Below are 17,954 nucleotides of genomic sequence, written 5' to 3' on the forward strand. Positions count from 1 at the left end.
TATAGACACACATTAAAGCTGGTGCTTGCTGTAAGAGCCTTAGTGTTACATAATTCAAGTACAGCATTCTGTACATCAATAATGCAACATAAATTAAGGGAAATGATCTAGCAGTACATAGATACTTTGTATCAGGGGACATTCCTTTTCTCTATCTGATTTGGGATGTATGCGTACAAGAAAACGGTGCGGAAAGACCATTCTGCATATAAGGTTATTAATTATAGAGTTGAAATGACAGTAGGAGACTCTGAAATTTCTTCTTTTATATGCATTTGAGACGACCTCATACATCTTTTTCCAGTGAAGAATATGGGGAAGATAATGTAAGTCCTGCATTCACATGTGAGGGGATCTTGTACAGGAATTAAGAAATTCTGCTTTTAATAGTAGTAGTCATAGTCATGTTAGCAACAACATTATTACCAATGTGTGGTGACTGGGAGGAATCCCTGTTTTCTGCTGAACGTTCAGGTGGGTTGATAGGACAGCAACAGAAGGAGTATGTAGCAGAACTGGTTATTTGCATTCAACTCCTGCTACCCTACTCCGGGTGTAACATTGGAGCTGTGTACCAATGCCTGATACCCCATTTTACAGAACACAGCAGGGCAGGCCATAGCTTGCAAACAGTAGAGACCTTTGCTTATTCCTTCTGAACATCTTGGGAGGTAGGATAGGAAGAGGGAGAAAGCCTTACAATTAGGTCAGCTCATTTTGTGGCATAGATAAAGACATTGAGTTACGGTTTAGTCTAAAGATAATGGAGAGATCTCTTTGCTGAGAAGGTGAAAAAATCAGTTCTCATCTCTCATCCATCATTTTACATTTGCAGTCAGCTTCTGGATGTTGATGGATTTGCAAAGATGCTGGTGGGGAGTAGTAAGGAAATAAGGGAAAGACTTCTGCAAGAAATGCAGGGGAAGGAGGAGAAACAAAATGTTCATACAAAGGAATGAAGGTAGCATGAAGTTGGAAAGGTTTGCTGAAGCTGCATAATGTCTCAAAGGGCTTAATAAATATCAGAGGAAAAATTACACAAGCATTATAGTTAGAAAAAGATTTAGACTGTTGCAAGTGTAGCAGTAAAAAAGCTTTTCTGGTTGCTTTAGGCAATCTCAGTTGGATCGGTATAAAACAACTGGGAAGGCAGACACAGAAGGAGGCACTGGATCCAGAGCTACTCAGTACTTGTGGTAATGGACTGGATACCTGGGAGCTTCAGCAGGATCAGAAAAAAGAGAATCAGAAAAAATGTACAAAAATCAGAGGTGTGAGTTCATTGTTGAATTCAGAGCAAGAGCCATGCACAGTTTAGTCCATTCATTTGCCCAGTTTTTAGCAGTTTGATCCCTAGGTGTGTAAATCAGCCCAGATCCACCATGCTGGCAGGGATGTCTTCAGTTACTTCATCCTTACTCTTCTACATCTTCTTTAATGTCTTGATTCCCTTTGAAAATTCTCTTCCTCTTTCTGCTTTAATACAGCTCAGTGCTGTTAATGCTGATTTGCACTGGTTTTGAGGGTATATCCATAGAAGATATTGGCCATTTATCAGATAATGGAGGCAAAGAACTCCAGATGATTTTTTCTCTCCAAAAGATGTTGCTCATTAGTAGTCCAGATGTGTGGTGAGCTGGGTTAACTTACTGAAATCAATAGGGTCAGAAAGAAGACAGATGTGTGAAATGAAACACATGTTTAAACTTGAAGTTGTTTTCTTGACCACTCCTTTACATCCTTCTCCTATTTAACAGATTTATTTCCCTTGTGCTTTGAAGACATAGGAAAGGAGGGGGAGATGGAGAGGAAAAGAAGTTACCTAAATCTAGGTGGCCTTTATGTAGCTTCCCCTGACTTTGCCCTGACCAGTTCTAGAGTTTTTGTCCCACATTAACTCCAGGTGTCTGGAAGCCATCAGTCAGATGGGGGGGACTGTTCTCTGTGGATTCCTTGCTGACTGGAGTAAAGTGTAAGTGCCAGTTGCCACTCTTCCTCATTTCTAGGCATCTTGTAAGATTGAATGTGTAAATAAAAGTGAATCCATACCACAGGGAGAATGTCTGAAGGATGTACAATAGACTAATAGCATAGCCCAGTACCTGGTCAACCACACTGGTTAACCCAGTATCTGCTCGCTCACTGAGCCACACAGCTGTTCTCACTTCCCCTGGTGGGAAAGTGGAACAGGAAAGGAGGAGTGAAAGAAAGAGAAAACCTGTGGCTTGAGATTAAAAAACGTTTAATAAGGAAAATGGAAGTGGAAGAAGAGAGAAAAGAAAACAAAGGGCACATAGATGGCCATTTCAGGTTTGCAGTAGAGTCAGTTGGCAAATCAGTGTTCATTTTTGGTTCCCTGATTATTCTTAGTGAAAGAAGATGATGATGATGTTGGCTGGATAGCTTGAAAATCATCTGTTAATACTAAATACTCTAGTAGTACAGTGTAAAAGTATTAATGAGATAGCAGAAACCAGCCATGGATGCCTCCTCTAGAACCAGATACTCTGACTGCTAACATAGACATCCTCTTTTTCTTTGTTACAGCATTATAGCATTTCACTTCATATTTGTGTATTGTTGAACATACTTTTCACTTTGCTGAAGGTTTCCTAAAGCTCCCCAAGGAAATGTATCATGAAACTCCAGTCCATTGCACGTTTCTGAATAATTTATCTTCAGCTCTGTATTTGTAACCCAGGCATTCACTTTGGCAAACCTCACTTTCTCTGATGCTCTAAGTCAAGAGGTATTTTCAATGTATTTAATCCCAAAGCTTTCCTTCTTTTTATCAAGTTTTTTTCCTTGCTGAATACTATGATTTACTTTCATTACTGTCATGCCCAGAAATTCATGTGCAAACCCACTAAAGATAGCCTTACTTGAAAAAGCTTTCAAGTTAAGTATGTAAATGGAGTCAAATAAAGAGCTCTTTTTCTGATTAAAAAGAAGAAACTGTCTGTGGAACACATTATAAGCAAATTTATAAAGAAGTTAAACGGGGTATTCAGTATAATAAGCAACAAAAGGAGGCTTTTTGTTACAGCAATGTAGTGCACATCTAAGCTCTGCTGAAGCAAGTCACTGGTACTATTTTAGGATCTGGTATCACTACATCTGCATTGACAGGTGCCATTGGTTGGGAGAATCTACAGTTTAAATAGAATTTCTTTTAAAAGCATTATTAAATGTATCCAAAATGATCTTTTTTCCCACCAAATACTGTATAATAGTTGTGTTTATGCAAATGTTATGTAACATTTACCTTCTAGTAAAGGGTAGACATCTTCAGCAGCTTCTGATAATGGAGGTGTAAGCTTTTATTTTCAGATCCAATCTTCTATTTTCAGACAACAGTGTGAATCACAGGAATCGTGAAGTACATTTTACTTTGTGTCATTAGTAGAAAGTTTCTCTAAGCACTTAGACATTACTAAGAAATTGGACTTGATCCTAAATGAGTCGATCTGCAATCTAGAGCTGGGTACAGAAAAGTTTAGTCTAGTGGCTTGGGATGAAAGTCAGCCCCTATAATTACACAACAATTTATTTCCTGAGGTCATTTTTGCAGTTCTTTTCCCTAAGTTGCTCTGAAAGACATCACTATGGTTCCTTTTGAAATGTGAAAAGAGTCAAAAGTGTCTGCATTTAAATATTCCATCCGCAGTACTGTTACTGTAGCTTATTCACAACATGATCTTCAAACAGACTGTACTCCTATCCCTGATTTCATCAGGGTGACCTTCATTTGGAGTGTGTAGCTTGATCTTCAATGCAGTCTGAAAAGCACTGGCCCTCTGGGGCCCATGCCATCCAATAGCCTGGCCTTGATGACGGGTTTGCCTTTAGAAATGTGTCCATATTCATCCTATTCTGGGGAGAAACAAAGAAAGGATTATTGTTAGATTGGCTTGATGAAATCTGGAATAAGAATGAAGAAAGATTTTGTTTGAAAAAAATCAATAGTTTATTCAATGTGCTACAGGACTAAAATGTATGTGGGAGAATCAGAGTAATTTAGTTTTATTAGGTGTTGCATCACTCAGCAACGATAGCCAGAAGTATCATGCAGGCCAGATGTCTTTGTCTATCTGCTTATGATCTTTTAGGAACATTTTTGAGGTGCACCCATCCTCACTCTGTTACATAGCACATAGTCTCTGCCTATGAAAATCAATCAGCAGTGGAGCTGTGTCATTTACTGACAGAAAATAGAACGTTCTTGGCATGAGACCCGCAAGTCAGTAATCGGAGATCTATGGGCATGTAGCAATGCTACTAAATCCAATGGGAAATATTTCTGAGGAACAGCAATATGGAATCTGTACACAAAGAAATTCACTTAATGCCCTGAGGGGAGGTAACCTGTAGCTAAATATGCAAGTACTGTACTTCTGGGGTGATTCCAGAGAACCAGGCAAGATAACTTGGTTATTTTGCATTGCTTTTTAGGCCAAAGTCCTGCTCATGTCTTTCACTGTCTGCTGTAGCACCTCTGAGAGTCTTGCCTTCCTCACCTTCCTCAGCTGTACATTGCTTCAGTCTTTCTATGTTGGAAATGTTTGCTTATTTCTGACTTCTCCCTTTTAGCTAGTTTCTGATTTTGTACTTTCCAATTGGAAGCTCACTTTCCATTCCAGCACAACTCCTGGAGAGGCCAAATTGCAGATCAAGGTACCCATGCTCCAGAGTGGAGAGCAGTCATTGCTTCAGCAGTCTGTTGAGTGTTGTTTGATAGTAACTGCCATTACAGGTGGTTTGGTAGACCAGGTTATGTTTTTCTCCTTGTAGGTTTGGCTGCTTCTCCATATATTGGCAGGAATACCCAGGAATCTTGGGTATGAGCTTCTGCTCTATTCATAGAATGGTTTGGATTGGAAGGGGCCTTAAAGCTCAGCCAGTTCCAACTCCCTGCCATGGGCAGGGACCCCTTCCACTGGAGCTGCTGCTCCAAGCCGCTGTGTCCAACCTGGCCTTGAGCACTGCCAGGGATGGGGCAGCCACAGCTTCTCTGGGCACCCTGTGCCAGCGCCTCAGCACCCTCACAGGGAACAGCTTCTGCCTGAGAGCTCATCTCAGTCTCCACTCTTTCATCTTAAAGCCATTAAAATGTCCATTAAGCCATTATTCCCCAGCCTGTAAAGAATTTCCTTCAGATAACAAAACCTAATTCCCCTAAGGTTAAGAACAGAATGTTTGGGGAATACTTCCACTGCTTTTGACAAAGGAGAATTGCTTTTTCCCTCTTCTGTCCTCAAAGAAAACAGGACCCTCCTGCTGACAAACACTATTTGACTGCATTTAGTTTTGGTGGAGTGAGGTCTGCTAGATCATCTGTAGAGTGAAAGACAATGCCTAAGAGTAGATGTTAGTATTTCTATATTACTTAGGAAAAGAGAGAAATGTTATTTCTAAAGATGCAATACAAAGCACAATTTGCAGAGGAATTATCATTAGGTTTGCTGGTTGGATGAATCAAGTTCCAGTAGAAAATTAACCAGTGAAAATGTATTTTCTACAAATTGCTGCAAAGAGTTGGTCAATTTACCAAAGTGGAAGGAATAGGCAGAGGGCACAGGAGGGGAAAAGCTTTCCTGGGTCATAGATTCTGCTCTGCTGATTCAGGATCTCTCTTAACCTCATTAAGAGTTTGAACTAGTGATAATGATTGTTGTGAACCCTGCAGTGAGGCAATGGGAAATCATTTACCACAAAAAGTTAAATGCTGAAATTATCCCACAGAATAATATTGTATTAGAACATTGATCAGCAGAATTGATCTCAGCAGAGGTCTCTCCTCTCAATGTGGTAGAATGCAATGATTATTTCTAGTTGAAGCAATGGCAGAAAATGTATAACATCATTTGCAGGCCTTAAATGATCAACCACTACCAATATTTAGTTGATCTCCAAAGTGTTCTCTGTGGGCTCAGATTCACTTTCTGTGGTGGCAGTGAGAAAGACTGAGCCTTAACCATTTTAAGTGACTTGGGAGTGTGACTGCCTTATAGTGGCCAGGATTTCACCTCAAAGTGGAATTTTGCTCTTCACCCCACAGAGCAAGCCTGAGTACTTGTATCTCATGATCCCTATGGAGCACTGGGGATGAGCAAGAGACACCCCTGTGTGATCTGTCATCTCTAGCCTTGGTCTGAGGTCTTCCTTTTCTCTGTGACACTGGTCATGAATCTGTTGGAATCAGGCATGAAACAGATGCTTTGCCTTCAGTGCAGAATTTGCCTAGTTCTGAAACTTGCCTCCCTCCTGCCTTTGCAGTCATTCCTCTTGCTAGAACTGCCTTGTAGAATTTATCTACAGACTAACAGATTAGTGCTGCTTTTACCCAGCCTTGGAACCTGCCCACTTTGCAGGGCAGATGCACTTCAGTGCTCAGAGTCCTGCCTTCCCAACGTTCCTTTTTCGTACTTTTGAAGTACTGCAGAGCTCTTCAGCTACTCACACAACCAAACACAAAGTGGTTCAGCTTCCTGACCCCAGTTCTGCTCTTCTGACATTTGCTGCTACTAGGAGGCTGCTTTTCAGCTCTCATTCAAACATTATTAAATGGTAAGTACTATCTCCCCTTCCCTCTCTCTACAAGAGCAGATAAGGTCAATGGGGCATCAAAATGATACAAAGAGTTTGCTAAATGTGTGACTCCATCAACCTCTTTGTTTGCAGGGCTCTAACCTTCTTCTCTATTACAGTCACTGCCACTATCTTATGGTCACTAACGCGATGCCATTCTCATCTCAGGGACGTGCTGCTTCAGCTCAGCTGTTCCTCAGAACCAACTAGACTGCAATCCCAAAAAGTACTTCACCAGTCTTACTTTTCTGAGGGCACATAGAAAAAGTGGCTGCTTCTCCTCTACCTTGACCTTCCCCTGGCACAGTCTGTTTCCCAAGCCATTCCTTACAGTAAGGCCTACAGCAGGCAATAGATCACAACACAGACTAAACTAGATTCTCATCAGTGCCAGTTTCTCCAGTATCAGGAAACTTGAGCATCCCTCCTGTGTGAGACCTGAGAATCTGAAACACTGAGGTCTGGCTGGAATTGTTCTAAGACCTGTAATCTAGCCCATGTCATCTGCTTGGGACACTCAGCCATGATAAGAACATGAGGGACCCTGTGTTCACCTTCACATTACTCATCAGAGCCACACATTGTACTAGAAAGCTGAGCTGCAACTATCTTAGATTTGATGCTTCTTCACCCCCTGGCAGATTCACATAGGGATTTACTGGTATTTTGTCAGTGATGACATTAACTTATGTCAGATTCTGCTCCTTGAAATGTGTCTCCTCAGTCCTTTTACCTTAGACGTTCACAGGTTGTCTCCTGCATAGCCAGCTCCCTAAGCTTTGGCAGGGTGTCAAGACTGAGGATAGCACAACCTAGCTGCTGCCTTCCACAGATCAATATCTCACCAAGGCACAGTGGTCAGAGACTCCCCAAGTCCCAGACAAGAAAGACCATTGATTATGTTCTGATTGCATAGGTGCATAGCCTCTTATTCCGAACCTGCAGGAAAAGGAGCTGGTCTTGCAACCTATGACTGTTGCATGATCTGCATCAGTCTCATCTTTCCTTTGATCACATTGATCTCCTTGGGTTTGTATTTTTTGTTACTATTTTCATGAGGTACCAAGAAGGAGATGAAAAATAAGGCTTGCTAGCAGGCTTTGAGATCTCTTAATACCTTTATGAATTAAAGTTGATGAACCCTGTATTAAAGTGCTATCCAAGGGGATAAATTAATGGATGTATCCTGAGTGATGACCATAGAATCAGACATTAAGCAATGCAAAGAACTATTATCCCACTTCATTGGAACAATTATCCAGGAAACCATCTAATCAGTGTGATTCCTGACGGAAAAGCAGTGATTTACAGAGGGAATCTTCCGTTCAGCAACAAAGCAATAATCTAAGAATGAGGAAAACCCACCTGGATGCATTAGCTGCAGTCATCTTTCTTCCACTATCAACTCCCCCTTTCCTGAGCACAGCCTAAGAAAATCTAGCCAAAAGCTGACTCCAGGCTTATCTAATGAAGCCAATACTGTAGACTCAGCACACCCTGGATTTAGGCCAGTACATTAAGATGGAAACACCAGACTGGCCCTGAGTGAAGAGATTCCTAATGGAAAAGGGGCAAGCATCTTTTTCATCTCTTTTCATCTGTTTTGACCTCCCTGCATTATCTGAAACCACTGGCCATAGGATAACTGGTGGTTCACCTGCAAGAATCATCTTTTTTTCCCCTAAAAGCAGCACAGGGACTGGAGGAGTGTGCTAAAATGACCCAAGTTGTTCCAGGGACACATATGAAATGGTGAAGGAAAACATCACTTTTTCTATTAATCTTCTGCTCTGTATAGTCCAACACTATCAAGCTTGTCCTCGTTTCAGTTACACCGTGTCGCAAGCATGGGGCAAACTGATTAGATGACCTGAAATTAGAGTACTAGCAATGTAACAAAAAAAACACAGGACTACCTTTGGCTCACAGCAAACAAATGATATTTATCAGAGTTTGGGTGAGATCAGTGTATAGTGAAGAAATACAGGCAAAGACTGCTTAAGGGAGGGCAGAAAAAGGAAAGGATTTGGAAGAACATGCAGTCTGAGGACGATATCCTTGTGCCATGTGTGCAGTCACAACAGACCCATTCATTCTGTGTAGGATGCTCTCACATAGTAGCATTGCTATCTTTGTTTAGCAATGTTTTCCATTATTATAATGTATCTACATTTATTTATGCTCTCTGTCACCTCCTGGCTGCATTACAATCCCTGGGCAGAAAGCCCGCAGCGCCCAGGGAACTCCAGCTACTACGGAACGCTCCAGCATGTCTCTTCAGCAGATCACACTGCTATGAATGAGAGCAGTTCATGAAGCTGGTGTCCTGCTTTCTGCGCTGGCTTCCTTTAGACTTCATACTGCTCTTTGTTTCCAAGATATTTTCTTTGTCTAGCACCACAGAGTTCCACCAGCTGAGGTGGGAAAGAGATGGGATGTGCTGGGTGTGATCTCTTCCAGTTTCACCGCTGCAAATGTCACCACATTCCATCGCAAGCACAACACACAGGGGTCAGTCCAGACTTATTCCCACAGAATGAAACTTCTCCAAATGCATTTTATCTCTAGGAAACAGGTTGAGAAGGTAACTGGTGCATGTGTTACTTACATTGTGTAATGAAGCACAAGAAGTCAATGGGTTGATAACATGGGGATGAGCAGAGTAAACCCTGCAAAGTTCTAGTTTGGGTCCACACACAGGAATGCAGCACCAAGGAGAACAGAGATAATCCAACTTTGGTGCCTCTCAGCTGAAGTAACTCTGCAATGAAAGTATCTCCAGAAGAGTCTGCTCCACTTAGCAGTGTACTCCTCAACAGCCATATCCTGGCTATTTCATCCCTTTGTAGATAAGAGAAACAGACAGCCCATTTAGTGCACCTGAATTCAACTTCAGGACAACAATTAAAAAATAAGTGCTAGTGTTAGAGAAATCTATGCAGTCATTTCAGGTGTGAGGAGTTTAATTTTTAGGTCTATTTCCCTGAGGATTGACCTTATACTTAAAAAAAACCCCCACTGTTTGTAATTATAAAAGAATTGATAAGCATCAAATGAATCGTTGCAGCACCCTTTTGTTGACTGTATTCCATGCTAAGGAGCAGTTGTTGTGTAACCTTGAGTATGGCCAAATAACTCATGCTCAATGCGTCCCTACTAAGATGGCATTTTGGCAGGGCTGTGATGTAGGTCATTTTATTACCAGCCTGCATCAAACTACAAGCTGATCTTCAACTCATGCCAAGAATGCTAATAATAAAGTGATCAATGAGGTGCTTGGTTGTTCAAGAGAATTGGTCAAGGGAAAATGCAGACATAAAAAGTCTGGAATTCCAAAGGTTGAATTGCTTGGGTTTATTATACTAGGAGGAATTCTACTCCCTGCATTAGTACAAGTTTTCTTTACTCCAGGGGCCTTTAGCCGAGTGTTGAACAGGACAGTGTCAGAAAGTATGTACTTATCTTTATTTTTCTTGACCTTTATGTGCAAGTAATTTTTATAGTTCCATTAACTAGTAAGATCATTTGCAAACCACTGTACAAAGTATATTATGAAGAATGCCTTAGGGACCTTTGTATCCTATTATGTTGAATGTTAATAGAATGAAAAATTAATTTAAACTCTAAAGATTAGGGCAAGGCAAGACTTCCCTTTAATAGGGGAGATTCACAATTTTATTTGCTATGGTAAAACTTCAGAGTTTTACCCTAATATGACCTTTATATGGACCTTTACAGGCCTGAGTGGAATCAGACAGTGCAGGAGTCTGCTTATTTGCTTCTTCAGATAAAATGGGTTATATCAGAGCATCCCCTTTCAAAAAGGGGGGATTTCTGCGAACCAGATGTATAAGATTAGTCCTGTGTAATTTCACAACTTTAAATGACTATTTGCTAGTGAGCTTATAGCTGCTTTATTTCATTTTACCTTGCTTTTAGCAATTTTATAAACAGAGATGAGAGAACTCACAGTTCCAAGGAGTGTCTTTACTGTACTTAACTCTTTAATTGCTCATTAAACATTGTCATCTGCAGCTATGTGGGACTTATAACACCTAAAGCACCTAAACCCAAAGATGCAGTCCTCTACAGTACTTGTGTCTTTCCTATCACTCATAGGACAAGGGGGAGTGGCTTTAAACTGAAGTGGGTAGATTTAGATGAGCTCTTAGGCAGAAGCTCTTCCCTGGGAGGGTGCTGAGGTGCTGCCATAGGGTGTCCAAGAGAAGCTGTGGCTGCCCCATCCTTGGCAGTGTTCAAGACCGGGTTGGAATGTGCTGTGCTTTGAGGTCCCTTCCAACTGAAACCATTCTGTGATTCTATGATTGCTTTAGAATGAGGAATACTATCTTGAGCCTTGCTTGCAAGTCTCACATAGCACATGTCTCAAGGGGTTGGAGCATTACTACAGATAGCAGCACTTCTGTGCAGAGCTGGGTGATTAAGTGAACTTTATTAAATAGTTTAATTAGTTGTCATATTTATGTTAACATAGTTAAGGTGTAATATGTTTGTGTGGCTAAACTAAATACATATATAGCAATAATGAGCAGGAGTTTTGTTACTTGGAAGAGCGAAGAAACAGTCGCCATCAACCTTCTTGCTCACAGACAATGCCCTCTGCCTTGAGCTGAGAACCTGGCCTGGTTAAAAGAATAACAAGTTGCACATTTTACATATAGGAAGACTTATTATTGTAATTGTCCACACAGGCAACAGGAAAACCTCAGTGTTGATTTCTGTACTTCTTGTAAAACTAGTCTGTAAGTGACATCAATGAGAACTGTATTCTCAGATACAGCTATAGAGGGCACAGTTTTCAAAGTATCTCTATCCCAGCATGCTGTGTATCTTTCAGCACACTTCAGTTTTAATAACAACCTAAATGTATGTGGCTGTTCTTTATGAGGACTTGTTCTGGATAACCAGCCATTTTAAAATGGTTGCATGAAGATGTGGATTTCTTTACTTTAAAGTCCTGCTTATCGAGTATCCCATTTTTAATTCCATCCTACAGCTGTAGATGAGGATGCCTCATATCTTCAGAAACTCTAACTCAAGTAAAATAAATGCCCAAAAGATGAGAACAATTAGTGACTGGAGAATTAGCTATCAATATTTCATGCCCTCTGCAATGCTATCTAAACACAAGATATGAAATAAGGATAAATTGCCTTTTTGACATGCAGCAAACCTAGGAAGGAAATGACTAATCTAGAAAGATCTTGGAGTCGTCCTAATGAGACAACATTCTGATCACTGGTCTCATGTGATTTGATGGATAAAAAGGAGGAAGATTTGTCCCATAGGATTATTGAAAGTTCTCTTGTGATTTAAAGTGGGATTTAAATACATCATGAATAGCTCAGTGGGTTGGTGTGATGACCTAAACTCAGAATAGGCAGCAGAATGTTCCCATCAGCTTTGATGCCAGCATAAGCATGGATTCAAGGTGTGATCTGATCTGGTAGCCCAAACAGAATGTCAAACACATCAGGTATTGTTCAAATGATCAAGACACTGTGGAATATGAGGGACCTGGATCTAACAGGGTGTTTCGTACATAGGACCAGTGCAACTTCCAGGAGGTTTGAACTGGGTAGTGCAGCTGGGTTTTCAGTACAGCAACACAAAGCTACTTCCCAAATCAGCTTTACTGGCCTCATTTTAGACAGAAATGAATTAATCTTTGTCTTGGTGTAAGTATTTTGTAGTCTGGCTTCAGCCAGTTCCTGGTTAAGGAAGCACAATGCTCACATTTCCCATCGGATATATCAGAAAACACAGGATAAAAAACATAGGTTATATATGAAATAAGTCATATGTATGATATCTATGTTTGTGTGTATATATTTTAATATAGTGATCTCATTGCCACTACATCATATTTATTAATAACTCCTGCATGTTAGTCTAGATGGAAATTGTATGTTTCAATTTAACCATCCAGTTTGAATCACTGACATGCTGAGTTTTTGGCAATGTCCTAGGTGGCAAAATGGAAACAAGGTAGTAAGCAATAAAGTTCAGCCTTTAAAGTGGTTTTTGTCCAGGTTTTTTTGTATGTGATGGGCATACCAGCATACACTGGGAACTAAGATGTTGCAACAGCACAGGAGAAGTCTTAAAACTATGAGCTGTTGCTGCTCAATGAGAGGAAAAGAAGATTCTCCTGTGTATATCTCTAGGCAACTGGCAAGGGAGACAGTAAAACCAACCAGTTTTTCATAGTCTGAACCTTGAGGATACTGAGCATTCAATAATCCAAAGTGGACAAATAAGATACAGAACACTGTAGTTATGGAAAACTGGTGACCTTGAAAAGACAAGGCTGCACTTACAACTACTGCATCGTGTGGTGAAATGATTTCCTTGAGCTATATTCTTACAAATCTATTTTGGATCATAATATACTTTCAAAGCTGAGCTCCATTTTATCTTATGAAAAGTAGCAACTTGAGTGCAGTACAAGAAGCTGATATTCTGTAATATAATAATAATAAGTGTCAGTTTAGTAAAAATTTTATTACGAAGCAAAACTGCCAACCAAAGTAATTTCTGGTGTTAGAGGTTTTCATTGGAAGGGCTGAAGTGACAGATGAGTTATTGCTGCCAAGAAACCTACACTTTATTTCGGTCACTTTGTATTAATTAAATCTTGCAAGTAATTCTTTTGTGTGTGTTTGCTTTGTTTAATGTTTTTAAACAAAAGATTGCTCTCTGAGGCATAGTTAAGTGTATGGTTACCAACCACTTACTATGTTTACAATGCTGTGCTTTGTTTCTTCCAAACAGCGCTCTGCACAGAGGAGTGTGTGCATGGAAGATGTGTCTCTCCTGACACTTGTCACTGTGAACCAGGATGGGGAGGTACTGATTGCTCTAGTGGTGAGTAAAGATTTACAATCATGTGGTGAAGATATATGCTGCTGGGAAAGAAAAAGACTTTAAATAATGCAGTAGCCTTAGAACTTGGATGCTTTAAGTGGAAAAATGAAGGCTGTCTGTTGATGCTCTTAATGCTTTCACTCCTGTTATTAGGATACCAATACAGATCATATAGCTCTATTATGATCTTTTTGCTCTCTTAAACCTTTAATACAACACATTCTTCATTAAATACTGTGTGGAGTACTTGGAGTCGTTTGGAAAGCACTGTCTTTAGACAGAATCCTTGTCCTGTTGAAGCCAGTGGGAGTTTTGCCATTGACTTTTCATGCAGCCCAGATTTTCCCTTCTGACTTGAAACCTATAACTTAAATTATCCATACTGCAGAAGTTAGGGAAATGCTAGAGGTAGGAGTTTGGCACCTTTGGCTAGGAAATTAATTCACACTTAAGGCTTTCCATTCGTTCAGCTGGTGAAGCTGTGTATGTCAAAGTCTTAATTGGTAATGATAAGTTTAAGTCTCTGTGGTTAGTTCCTGCTGGAATGAAGCAGGCAGTGCTCTTCCCAGTGCAAACATCAAAGATGTTGTGCAACACAGGCCCAATACCTTATTGATGTAACGGAAATAAACTTGTTAAATGAAGGCTGTTTGTGTGTCAGGGAAGTAAATAAAACTGCATCAAGAAAGATGCTGTGAGTCATTTACTGAATGAACATTTCATTTCGCTTTTACTTCCTGCCTTTCTCCAAAATTGATTGGGATCTTAAGAAAGCGACATCATTACCAGGCAAAAAGATAACAAAAGGGATCTATAAAGGGAGGCATTAGAAGGGAATAGGACTTGAATATGACAGGGGATGAACACCTCCAGAGGCTCAAGTCAATGGGACAGACTCTTCTCTGGCCAAGTCATTGGTAGCTTGTCTGCAGCTTTGCTGCCCTCGGAGCAGAAAAGACAATAGGGAGGAAGAAGGGAAGAAGGGCAGAAAGAAAGGCCAGCCTTTGGGGTTTGAAGCAACCTTTTGGGATTACCTGGCAATGTAGACAAGGGGAAAATTGGGCAGCATTGCCTATTGACTATGATGATATTTTAAAAAAGAAAACTTGTAAAATATTACATAGGATCTCAGGAACTCATTTTATCCTTTGGTTATTTTTAGTAGTAGATATATTTAACCTGAGAGCCAGTGGGTATTTGTACAGTGCACTTAGAGAAGTTACAAATTCTAATAGTAAAAAAAGGCTGTGACAACATGGCCATACCATACAGATGCATACATTTATGTACACAGGTAGAGTAACAGCACTCCATTCTTGGTAAATATGAAGAGGAAAGGATAAGATGTCAAAGCTCAGAATGGTCTCATGGACTAAAACTACCCAGTGACTCTTATTAAATTGCAGTAACTTGAAAGTGAAGATAAAAAGAAAAAGAAGGTTTTTCCTATATTGAATATTTAGCTTTTTAAAGTAATTAGGAATATTAAAGCACTGACAATGATTGAGATAGAAACATTATTCATAACTTTTATTTCCGCACTGGGCAGCAATCCAGTATATTTCATTTATGAGGTTTCAGCAGTGGCAAGAGAAGCGTTAGCCAATTCCTAAATTAAATATGCCCTGTTAACTTTTATAAATGATAGCCCAAGATTAGCTTCAAAATTTAAGCTTTCATTTTTATTAATGTAATTAGTGTGTTTGCTGGCCTGTAGTGGCCATTGTCTTCCATTCCATTTGTTATGTGCTGTTATATGCTATATAAGACATATGCTTGTCCTAAGGTCTGATCCGACAAGCACTGTTTGATGGAATGCCCATAAGTGTGAATGGCCAACAGAACTGGCTTCTGCTGCAGCTGAGAGCTGCACACCTTTATGCTTGATGCTAGAAAGCTGGATGACTGGCCTCCTTCTTGTTGGGAGACTTAGTTTAAATTAGAAGGTATAGAACAGATATCAGCTGAATGCAGTGTGTTGTTACTGGGAGAGAAGCTGAGAGCCTTTGCCTCAGGTTTTTCAGACATGTTGATAATCCACATATTGAGTTGTGTTTTACTGTCATTCAGTAACAATGTGGGAAACATTTTTCACTTCTTCTGGAACAATGTAATACCTGTGCCTGTGTTTTTCCTCTTCCTTCAGTACTATTGGGTGCCTGCTATGAAGGTTACGTGTTTGCAGTGACAAATGTCAGTTGCTGGATGTTTATGAGAGGTGCTGTAGAGCTGTGCTGTGGGTAAACTGAAGCTGTTGATGTCCAAATGCCACCCAGCTCCTGCTGAGGCTACAGAACTCTCTGAGATGCTCCTCAGTATCAGTGATTTTATTAAGTCTCAGGCATACTGCTTTTAATGTTGTCTGTTTGAAACTCTTGTACTGGGAAGGGGATTGCTTGCCCAAACACTCCCTTTAAATTTACAAAATCTCCCAGGAGCTGCAGTTTTTTCCTGAATGTTCTCTCTTGCAAACAGTGCTGAGAAGTGGACCTGACACTGGGGGTTGTCTGCTGTCATTTGGGAAAGATCTAGGGACACTCACTCTTTCTGAGGTTGTATTTCAGCACCCTGCAGACAAAACCATCAGAACTTTCCAAAAGTTATCTAGATAACTTTCATTTGGTTTGACGGGTGAAATTCAACCACAAGCAGAGCACCAGCACAAGGTCCACATGTCACTTGAAACCAGAAGTCAGACCCCAGTGCTTCTATTTTTGGTGTGTAATTTGCCAGGAGAGGGTCTGAATTCTGCCCCCAAGCACAGATTTCCAACTGGAGGCAAGATTCTGGTGTCAAACACAGTTTCCCAGTGCTACCATTCTCCCTTGGCTAGAATATACTGAGTTGAATGTTGTGAATAGTTACAGCTACAGGCTGAAAGGCATCCAAACACCTTAATTCTCATTCTCAGACTTTCTTTCATGCTTTCCTAAAACTCATCTTGTAAGACAATGTGGCTTGCTGTTAGGAACAACTTTCCAGTGACTGTGGTACATGTTAGAGTTCAGCTGTTGTCAAGGTTAAAATAACTTCAGATGAATTACTAAACAATTATAAAAAAGCCCTGTGCCATATTCAGCTCTGCATGCCTCTGTACCTGTGTTTTACTGCATGCTGTGGTACATCTGTCGATGCCCACAGGCTTAGCCTTGATTTCATACTATAAAGCTGCAATATTTTAAGGCTTGATTACCATAACAATAAAAAGAGAAGTAATGAGATATTAACTAAAGAAGCTCCCAAATAAAATGTTTTCAAGGGTTTAATGATGCTAGAAATGAAAAGGAAAAGTTTTTAGGAAAAAAACAAACCCATACCTTTTCCCTTCCTTTTTAACTTGTTTTGATAACATCATTCCCATTTTGTCCATGCAGTCTGCACTGTTGTGGTGTTTTAAATACAAAGAGAAATTGCAAATGCTCTTTGTGAACTTACCTGCTCACCTGTCCAATTATTTCAAAACAATTAACTTCAAACAGTATGATGTACTGCCTTGAAGTTCTGCTAGGGATATAATTGACTGTTGGTGGTTACCTGGCCTCTTCTGGGTCTTGATAACAGCCATCTGTATCTGCACGCCATTAGGCCCCAATCCAGCAAAGCACTTAAGCAGATCCTTAAGTTGACACACAAGTAGGGCTTGTCATCTGCTTTAAATTAAGCAGGTGTTTAAGAGGTTGCTGAGTCAGTTTAGAAGAAACAGCTCAAAAGATCTCAGTGAAATCTAAACGAGTATCTCTTTCATCAGGCCCCTAAGGGATAAGGTGATTTTCATGCAAAATGTGAAAACCCATCAGGTAGTATCACTGGAGACCATTTTGAGTTTCATGAGCACTCTTCACTGCAGAGAAGATCACAGAAATCTTTCTGGTTAATAAGGGATTCGCAAAGCAGTGGACAAGAGGTAGGAAAAAGAAAATTCAGAGCAAGAGGCCTGAATTAAAAGCAAGAACCTTCCAAAATTGTGCGTGTCAGTCTGAGAAATTTCAGAGGAAGCAAACACAGAGATTAGAATGGAAAAATAAAGTGGGTTTCAAAATGTTTGCTTTGCTGTTGGGATGGGGAGAAAATAGAGTCCTTGTCTAAAGCGTACTTAAGGAGGTGTTGGCATAACAACGCCAAACCATCTTCCTTCATGCTATGTCCCCTGATTACAGCATTGCAGCCAGGCATAGGCTGGGCAGTAATGTACATATACAGATAACACAGTCTTCTTTGGAAAGGATGTTTTGTACAAACTGTCATTATGAGCAAGAGCCTATTTCATCTTTATCTCTTTGTCAAAAATAGCCAAGGTCATGACAACAGCAAAGTCTAACATCACAGTAAGATCACATTTAAGGGTATAGCCCTGGAGCAGCTGGAGTGCTTCAGTTCCAAGATTTGTGATGAATGAGGACTGCAGGTACTGCTAAATCTGACAGGGGATCGCTCAGCAAGCTATGAAAGCAATGGCAGGTATCTCAGGAGAAAACCAG

The 17,954-nt window shown here is 40.3% G+C and overlaps 1 protein-coding gene across 1 annotated transcript in view; it reads left to right on the top strand.

Annotated features, from left to right (window-relative positions):
- Positions 1-17,954, top strand: part of MEGF11 (multiple EGF like domains 11) — a 202,619-nt gene that overhangs the window by 13,463 nt on the left and 171,202 nt on the right. The window contains exon 5 of the mRNA XM_013128970.3: positions 13,384-13,476. Coding sequence (XP_012984424.2) covers positions 13,384-13,476 — 93 coding nt within the window. The remainder of the gene's footprint in view (positions 1-13,383; positions 13,477-17,954) is intronic.

The sequence above is a fragment of the Melopsittacus undulatus genome, chromosome 9 (genome assembly GCF_012275295.1).
Source record: "Melopsittacus undulatus isolate bMelUnd1 chromosome 9, bMelUnd1.mat.Z, whole genome shotgun sequence".
In the NCBI taxonomy this organism is placed as follows: Eukaryota; Metazoa; Chordata; class Aves; order Psittaciformes; family Psittaculidae; genus Melopsittacus; species Melopsittacus undulatus.